Here is a 10000-nt window from a genome sequence, read left to right as displayed (position 1 = left end):
ACCCTGGAACCACAGCAGGAACCCCTCGACCTGTCCATCAAAGGGGAGGGCGGGGCTGAGACCAACCGAACACCTCCAGCCTCTCGCAACGTCCAGCCCTCCTCCTCCATCTCCTCCTCCTACATCTCCTCCTCCTCCATCTCCTCGGCTTCCACCTCCTCTCCTCTCCGAGTGTCATCTCTCCACCTGGCAGCTCCTGCCACATTCTCCACCTTCTCCCCCCTCCCCTGCTCCTCCACCGCCTCCTCCACCTCCTCCTCCCCGTCCCTAACAGAGGCCTGTTCTCCGTTCAGCGTCTCCTCTTTAGTGTCCTCCTCCCTTTTCAACAAGTCTCCGTTTGTGTCCACTCTGGTGTCCAGCTCCCCGTTCCCTGCTCTCTACGGCTCCTCCCCGTTAAGTGTCTCTTCTGTCGGATCGTCACCTCCTTTCTCGCCTCTCTATCCAAACTCTCCCTACAGCCTGTCAAACATCACCTCCTCCTCCTCCTCCTTCAGCAGTTTCTCCCTCTTGCCGAACTCCTCGGTCATCAACTCCCTCAGAGCAGCTGCTTCCTCCTCCTGTGACTCCTGGTCTGATGTCACTTCCTCTCTCTGCGCCCCCGTCCAAACCAGCGTTCCCTCCTCCTCTCTCTCAGTATCCCCTGAAATCAGAACCCTCCCCCCTCTCTCCTCCTCCCCCCAGATCAGAACCCTCCCCCCTCTCTCCTCCTCCCCCCAGATCAGAACCCTCCCCCCTCTCTCCTCCTCCCCCCAGATCAGAACCCTCCCTCCTCTCTCCTCCTCCCCCCAGATCAGAACCCTCCCTCCTCTCTCCTCCTCCCCCCAGATCAGCACGCTCCCTCCTCTCTCCTCCTCCCCCCAGATCAGAACCTCTCCATCGCTCTCGGCCTTCGCCCCATTCAGCAGCTGCACCCCTTTCTCCGTCTGCACCTCCCTTCCTGGCCTCACCTCCTCCCTCGGTGTCCGCTCCCTATGCGCCTCCTCTGTGGGTCAGCAGGAGAGGGTGGACGGGCACGGTAGCCCTACGGCGGTGAGGATGGACGGGCACGGTAGCCCTACGGCGGTGAGGATGGTCGGGCACAGTATTCCTACGGCGGTGAGGATGGACGGGCACGGTAGCCCCACAGCGGTGAGGGTGGACGGGCACGGTAGCCCTACGGCGGTGAGGATGGTCGGGCACAGTATTCCTACGGCGGTGAGGGTGGACGGGCACGGTAGCCCTACGGAGGTGAGGATGGACGGGCACGGTAGCCCTAAGGCGGTGAGGATGGGCAGTGGCTCGGTCGGGGCGGGCGAGAAGGAGGTCTCCACCCCTGGAGAGATGACCGAGGGATCTGCTGCATCCTCCAGGGTCCACCCTGGACTCGTAATCTCACACTACAGCAGAGACGCTAACCTGGAGGACCCAGGGAAGGGGGAGGACTGGTTTAGCAGAGACGCTAACCTGGACGACCCAGGGAAGGGGGAGGAATGGTTTAGCAGAGACGCTAACCTGGACGACCCAGGGAAGGGGGAGGAATGGTTTAGCAGAGACGCTAACCTGGAGGACCCAGGGAAGAGGGAAGATGGTGTCCTGTCCGGATGCAGAGAAACGGGTTCAGTGGGATTGTTTTCTCAGAACGCTGGTCATAGCCCACCGGCCTGCGCTGACGTGAGAGGCCATGGGGCCATGGGGTCGGGGTGATAGTGCCCAAACCTGGACAGGCCGCTCCACTAGAACACTGACCTATCCAAGTGGGCACTCTGACTGAGAACAGGCGTCCACAGCTACTCATGTGAGAGTACAGGCGTTACAGTGATTATGAAGTGTGTGTTTATTGTGATGTTGATGACTATGATGATGATAGTTGAAGATGTGATGATGTTTGTGGTAAGGTGCTGTATCTGGATGAGTGGCCCCTGCTTGGTGACCCAAAGGTGTCCAGCGATCAGCAGGGCTATCAGGTGAGGTGGCCAGACTGTCCCTGCCTAACTGGTTTACTCTTGGGAACCAGTCAAATACTGGATGTGTGTGATTGTGTATGTTATTTCTGCATAAACCTTGCTGTAGGCATCAGTGTGTGTATATACGAGAGAAGACTGTGGCTTCTGGTCTGTGTTTGTGGAGCTCAATAAAGAATTTGTGTGGGTTGCTCAGGGTGTCTCGTGTGTGTGTGTGTGTGCGTGTGTGCGTGTGCGTGTGTGTGTGTGTGTGTGTGTGTGTGTGTGTGTGTGTGTGTGTGTGTGTGTTTAAATGAAGTGTTTACACAGCCACTCATGTGAAACAAAAGCATCTCTGTGTAATCTCACCTAAAAGGTTGTGCTACAAACGTGTGTGGGCAGTGTAAGGAGGTGCGATAGTATCACAAGAGCTTTGCTACACTTCTGCTTAAGAATTGAGAACCAGTCTACATCCTCTGGACTGTATGTGGAAACAGGTCTCTCTGGATCTGCAGGTAATCAACCATATCGACATGCCATACTGTACATGAGCCACGTGACATGATTGAAATTATGCATGAATGGGGAAACAATGGAGATTAAGATAACAAACTTCAACCAGGACAGTCCTATTTACAAATGCACATCTAAGTATCTATGGGGTTGTGGAAATAAGATTTGTTAACTTTTGTTACAACTGTATGCAAATCAACCCAATTGTCATTAAGTGACACAATACTGCCCCCTGGTGGATAGAATATTGTTGGTAGGGAGGATGGGTAATGAAACAAAATCAATTAAAACATGTTTTAGGCTTCACCTAATTCAGACCATTACAAAATGTCAGTATTTTCACCAACATACATATAAGATGTTCACAATGTACTATGTACCTCCCAAATCAACCACTGCCCTGGTAAAGCTAACGTTGGCTGGTATTTAGTGGACAGTTTTATCCACGGGGCACACAACCGTGCTGTCCGATTGTCAGGTGGTTACACTACAGCTGCTTGACCAGTACACCCGCATGACCTAAACAGTGAGATCTGAGGACTGAAGGACACTGAGTTGATAGGCTGCCTGCACTAGGCCCACTTCTGCATTTCTGAGAAGCTAGTTTGTTATTTGTTCTGACTTCAGCAGAGTTCAATAAGGGGCCCTGTCATTTTTCATCTGTGGCATTTTAGGCCTACCTGCAGAATCACGTCATAGTGGGGGAGGTGTGTGTGCGTGGTGCGTGGAGGATGTGTTTGTGTGTGCAGTGGAGGCTGTGTGTCCGTGGTAGTGGTGGTGTGTGTGCGTGGTAGTGTGTGTGTGTGGGGGGGGGTGCCAGCATGTGTGTGGCAGGACCAGCTGGTGACCTCTGGCTGAACCTCATGGCTAGTCATCTGTTCTTTATGACTAGGCCTACCTGAAGTCCAACTGCTCTGTATGAAACACTAGGGGTCACCATACACACGCTGTAGCCTCCGTATTTCAGCAGCAGGCAGAGTAAATTTCAACTGCCTGCTTCAGCGTGAATTCACTGTATAACTGTTGATGTCATAGCCCAGGCCGTTTAAAAAGTTGATAAATAGATTCATGGGCTTTTCGCCGCTGGTCAAAGTAGTTTGTAGAACTGTTTCTCCAGCAACTAATAACGATTGTGACGTAGCCTAAATCTACACTTTACTTTGTCCATCCCATGATGTAATAATGGTTAGAATTAAATACGCAACATTCCATTCCATTTTAGCGGGTATAAAAAGTCGGGCAGCATTGTACAATATCATTATTTTGAGAGCGGATACACGACAACGAGCGATTACAGCGATACAGAATTCATCAGTCCAACAATTGACTTTAGATCATATTTTGTAAGTAAAACACGGAGGAGTTTTTGTAAATGTAGGCTGTTTGCCATGCCTGAGCCTATAGACTGTTAAACGTTAGACAAGGCAGTAGCCATGTAGATTATACAATTCCGTTCGCTGATTTTTCTAACAAAATGTGGACATTTAGAAACAATTTGCACAGACTGTGCATAATAAGCATTAAGCAAGTAGGCCTATAGCAAGTTAACACTATTGTTGTGTTCTCAGGATTTACACAATGGATCGACTCAGCGAGGGTCTGAGAGCGGCCTTGAGTGCGACCACAGCAGAAAAGCTGCAGATGTTTCTTGATGAAACGGCCGAGGAGGCGCAGCAGAGAGAGAGTGCCATGAGGCTGACCATTGAGATGGTCCTACAGGATCTCACCGAGGCGGAGAAAGCTAGTCAGGCAGCGAGTGAGGAGCGACAGAGGGAGAGAGCGAAGAAGGAAGCCGCTGTAGAGGCCGGCCGACGCGATATGGAGGAAGAGGTCAGATTAGAGCTCAATCTCATGACACACAGAGCGAGGACGCTGGCTGAGAAGATCGAAACGGAGAGGCAGAAATGTGTTCCTCTGGAGGTAGATTACCAGAGGATTGCCGCGCTCCTGGAGAAGGAGTCCTTGTACGACTGTGATCAGATGATGCTCAATGAGCCAGAGCGTGTCAAGGCTGAGTCTGATAACTGGGTCAAATGGACCCAAGAAAGGGTAGATGACACCTTATCAATGGTGCTCAGGGCTGCTGTCATGAAGCAGAAGTGGCTAAATGAGCTGATAAGCAAGGCTGAAAAACGGATGGTGGTAAATATCACTTTTACTTACACATCCCATCTAGTGTTGTAGATCTGAAATGGGCTTTTATCTTATCCAATATTGTGGTGGCCTAAACTGAGAAACTGCTGTGTCTGTCTTCCTTAGGTATCTGTTCCTCAGGAGTCAGATGGGCCTGCTCAGGAGGTTAGCAATACCAACAAGTCGGGCTTTATTGATGGACTCCAGGTAGGCTCTAAAAATCCCATGAAAAACTACAATTTCATTACTGATTAGGCCTATATCTAATCTTCTTACCTCTCCAGAGGTTTCTCCAGTCTCATTGACTCTAAAGATTTGTGTTCTTATTTTATTTTGTTTTAGTCTCTGAGCCCCAGCAGTCTAAAAGCTGAGGAGGTCATCGGTAAGCACCAGACACTCCAGGGAAAGAGCGACACAAAGTTTGCGAAGAAGATGGCGCGTCTCGTGGCTGAGGCCACCAAGAAGGAGGAGAAGATCAAAGCTGCGGAGCAGAAGAAGAGGATGCAGCTGGAGGAGAAGACAAGGAAACAGCTGGAGAAGCTACAGAAGGCTGAGCTGGAGAAGCAGAGGAGGAAGGAGGCGAAGGAGAAGAAAGAAGCAGAAAAGTTGGAGAGGAAGAGAGTGAAGGAGGAGAGGGCCAAGACCAGACAGCGCGGGTGTTGTTTCTGCTGCTGGAGATGATCTTCCACTCCACAGGACGATGCTGAAGAACTCAAGTCTTAGACATGTCCATCATTATGAATCATGAGAAATATTTTTCAACCCAGATGTTTTTCTGGAAATCTTCCACTCCACAGGACGATGCTGAAGAACTAAATTCTTAAAAATGTTGATCATTATGAATCATAATAAATATTTTTCAACCCAGCCATTTCTGTTCTTTGTGCTAGGGCAGTTCTGTTCAGACATTGCAGTCATTGACTATACTATTGTGCAGACTATAATCTCATAGTATTTGATGGATTTGCCACCCGTACAATCCAAATCCAATTGGCAATCCAAACTTTTCTCATCTGTTGTTTCCTTTTGGTGGAACGCAACGCACTACCAGTTCCTACCAGAGAAAGAGTGTGTCTCTCTACCTTTAAAAGAATGAAAATGAAGAGTATCTCCTGTCGTAGCTCTACCAACAACTGGGTGGTGGTAGGCTATAGTGGTTAAGGAGCTGGGCTAGCGTGCAGTAGCCTGTAGAGTGGTAGTGTAGTGGTTAAGGAGCTGGGCTAGCGTGCAGTAGCCTGTAGAGTGGTAGTGTAGTGGTTAAGGAGCTGGGCTAGCGTGCAGTAACCTGAAAGTTGACAGTTCAATATCCAGCTGTTGTGCCCTTGAGCAAGGCACTCAACCCCAAGTTGCTCTGGGGGCAGTGTGTAATCCCTTGTAGCATAGTTGACTTACTGTACAGTATGTACAAAATGTGTCTACTAAGTGTAATGTAGCTAGCCTAGCTAATTCTAGCATTTTGCACCTGATTACAACGGAAACTGACTGTATGGAAGTAGCCCTCACAGCTGCACGACATTGTCCTAATGTAAAGTGATTTACTAAAAATACAAATAGGCCTAACAAGAAAATAGACCAAATAATGCATGCAACCACAAATCAAGATAAAAAAATTTTGGTGAAGTTGGACATGCTCTGTCACTATGAACTGAAAACTATGGTGAAATGAGAGAATGTTTTGGCTAGATCCATCCATAGTTTTAACCTTGTAATCCTGTGATTTCCCATGTCATGAGTTATTGACTCTCTAGGCACTCGTTACACTCACTACACATCACACACAGAGTTCCCCTGTTGGCTGTGTTGGCCCGGAGCTCCATCCTACACCTCCAGTCAGCTGCGTAGCGAGAACTGCTCTGTTCCAGAAGCTTCTGCAGCCATAACCACTTTGTGTTCCATGATTCAGCACTCTTCATCTCAAGCAAACTTGATGGAACCACAGAATGTCAGAAGAAGGGCCGGTGCAGGAGTGCGACGGGCGTCTGCGTCGCTCCATTGACGGCATTAATTATGTAACAGTGTGGACGTGTGGTCTCAGACTGACAGTGCTGTATTGAGTATCATTCAAACCAGAGCGCGGCGCAGCCTGGCACAGCGGCCTCACCCACCCATCCATCGCCCGGCCTGTCCAGTCTGCCCACTCATTGGCTGCGGCTCTCTGATTGCAGTTATCCATCAGCTCCATCACACATTGGCATCTCCGTGGAGCTCTCATTCAGCCCAGCCCCCCAACAGCAGCCCTGGGTGTGTGTGTGTGTGTGTGTGTGTGTGTGTGTGTGTGTGTGTGTGTGAGAGTGTGTGTGTGTGGCTGTGGAGCTCTCCGGCTGCCATGTTCACATGTTTCATACTGGGGGGGGGGGCACTCTAAAAATAAAGGTGCTTAAATCTCTGGATGGTTCCACGGACAGTCGAAACTGTGTTGAACCATTACATCAGACGAAAGGTTCTTCACATTGGAATCAGATCATAATGGGCTAGCTAGATCCTATTCATTAAATGCCTCAATGGTTCTCCGAAGCACTGAAAAAGGTTCTTCTATGGCATCGCTCTGAAGAACCAGTACTGGCTCCAATATTTTTCAGAATGTAGCCGGATTAAGGTCTCTATGAGACCTTGGTCTGTTGTGTTTGGACACAGTGAGTTAATCTGTCACTCACCACTGTACAGTTGTTTATCTACAAGCATCATTTGGAAGAGTGGATGCACAACTTTGTTTGACACCTTAACAACAAAGTTGCCTATAACCTCTGTCATCTAAAATAGATGACAGAGGTTAAGTTAGACCTAAGTGTCTAGTCAGTCACATGGACATATTTGGTTTGAAAGTGCTCAATGATGGAACCAACTGCATCATGGGTCTCGGCAGCTTATCAGCCTTCACAAGATGGCTGAGACCTTTATAGGCTGCACACAGCTTTGGCTGAGACCTTTATAGGCTGCACACAGCTTTGGAAAAATATCACATCAGCTTGTGCTCTCCTGTAACCATTCATTCATTCATTCATTCATTCTCCCAAACAATATTCGACTCCATAATTAGTGCTAGATATGACCTATCTACAGTTTGAACCATGTAAATATTGTGCTAAAAAGAACCACTAATAAACCATTGGTTCCAGCCTTACCCACCACCCCACCACAACTCCACCTCCACCACACCCCACCGCCCCACCCTACCCCACCACCCTGATACTCCACTCCACCCCACCCCACCCTACCCCACAACCCTACCATACTGCACCCCACCCCACCCCACCCTCCCCCTCTCCCATCTGTCCCTCTGGTATGTGGCTGTCAGTGGGATACTGATTTCCTTAAATGATCCCATACACCCAGCGGACATGCTGTGGCATGTGTGTGTGTGTGTGTGTGTGTGTGTGTGTGTGTGTGTGTGTGTGTGTGTGTGTGTGTGTGTGTGTGTGTGTGTGTGTGTTAACATCTCTCTCTCTCTCTGTGTCTCTCTCTCTCTCTCTCTCTCTCTCTCTCTGTCAGTCTCATCTCTTAACTCCACCATCCACATCTACACATGGGACTGTTTAGTTTCTGTGGGCCCTAGAAGTGATACTGACACACTTACAAACACACACACACACACACACACACACACACACACACACACACATACATATGCATATGGTTCCTCAGACAGACATACATCTGCACTCACACACTCACACAGACAGCACATACACAGTAGGCTACATGCGCATATTAACACTCATCCCAAATGAAATCATGCACACACACACACACACACACACACACACACACACACACACACACACACACACATATACATCTTCACAATAGATGATCTGATCTGGACCGGATCCTGTGAGGGTATTCTCCTCCCAGATTTGCATCTGCCATCTCTCAACTGTCAACAAACCATTTAAATGTAATTATACACCCATAAGCTGACTGTTCAACACACTGAACCGAAACAGATGGAGAAATCCATCTGAATTTCTAATCAGGATGCATTTATTAATTCTCTCTCCATCAGGCGGGAACGTGGTGTGGTGTTGACAGTGATGGGGGTTATATGTGCAATAAGAGATCATCAACAACGTCTTCCTTTCAGACAACACAAAATATCTAAACAGTGATTAAAAATATGCCCTTTTGCAAGTCAACATCAATCTGTTAGGCTCAGCTGCCTTCCTTTCCCATAGCCGGGGCCTGGCATGGCACCAGTGAGCTTGCCCCCTCACACGCACACACACACACACACACACACACACACACACACACACACACACACACACACACACACACACACACACACACACACACACACACATTCACACACTCCCCTTCCTGTATAGGAGCCTGACTGAGAGATCACCTTGGGCAGCTGTGCGGTCTGTTCCGTTTCCACGGTGCTGTGCAGCTGATTGACAGTCGGCTTGACAACTCCATTCAGCCACCACCTGCTATCTGTCAATCAGGCGAGTCATCCTGGGGCTATTGACGGAGCTGTCAGCTTGGTTGAGACGTGTCTGTCAGAGGCAGCAAACACAGGGCAGCCATGCAGCCTCTCGTTCCACATCTCTCATGTTCCACTGGCTTCTACCTCTCGTCTCACCTGGACAACTTGCTTGTCTGGGTGCTCTCAGGTTCTAGCTAGAACAGCGCTAACAGTGCAAATCTAAATCGAATTCTTTTAGCCAACTCTCCCGTAGCAATTTGATTGTGTAGGTAAGACATGGTTTGTGTCATAATTATTTTGGCTCCACCTAGAACATTTTTTTATTGTCAGACGAAAGGAAACTTGCTATCCCACTTGTACTGTAAGGGTTTGTGATCTTCTTTCTGAAGCATTTGCCAGACTGTGTTTTACAGTAATATACCGTAGTCACATGTCACTCTCTCACCTCGTGCTCCTGCCCTTGCACATGGGCATTTGAATTGTTTTTTGCATTGCAGTTGAAAGAAGCTTTCTTTGACTAAATGGACACATGCAGTATCTTTTACAACGCCGAGTCTTGTCATTTCTCCCGGTGCTGCTCCTGAGGTGTCATATCTTTGGCATAATAAACAACGTACATGACAGTCTGCTTGCTGGGCTATAATTCCAGAGTCCTGTACGGTGTGATAGATGAGTGCTGAGTCAGAGGGCTTAAATGAATATTTAATGTCGTCCTCTTAGCCCATATCGGACTCTCTGGACCCGCTAACACATGAGATGCTTCACAAACAAACTGCTTATGACAGTAACGACATCCAGCGAGATCTGTTCTAGGATCAGAATATTCAGTTTACAATAAAATCTCCACTTATCTCTCCGTAATGTGTCGTGTCGAATGGGAAGGGGTATAGAAGTCAGCAGGTCAATCCTGCTGTGTTCTTTCTGCTTCTCTTTCATTCTATCATTTTCCTTGCATTAATTTTCTCAATCACACAAAATGTTTCTTAACTTTGTCACACTTTTTATT

The 10000-nt window shown here is 48.5% G+C and overlaps 1 protein-coding gene across 2 annotated transcripts in view; it reads left to right on the top strand.

Annotated features, from left to right (window-relative positions):
• The window catches only part of LOC134094735 (zinc finger protein 536-like), a 19772-nt gene extending 17656 nt beyond the window's left edge, over positions 1–2116 (top strand). For both annotated transcript variants that reach the window (XM_062548371.1, XM_062548370.1), the window contains exon 4: positions 1–2116. This exon is cut by the window's left edge and continues 197 nt beyond it. In XM_062548371.1, coding sequence (XP_062404355.1) covers positions 1–1683 — 1683 coding nt within the window. In that variant the 3' untranslated portion in view covers positions 1684–2116.
• The last annotated feature ends 7884 nt before the right edge of the window (positions 2117–10000 follow it).

Source organism: Sardina pilchardus, chromosome 10, assembly GCF_963854185.1.
Source record: "Sardina pilchardus chromosome 10, fSarPil1.1, whole genome shotgun sequence".
In the NCBI taxonomy this organism is placed as follows: Eukaryota; Metazoa; Chordata; class Actinopteri; order Clupeiformes; family Clupeidae; genus Sardina; species Sardina pilchardus.
This window is presented reverse-complemented; position numbering and strand designations above follow the sequence as displayed.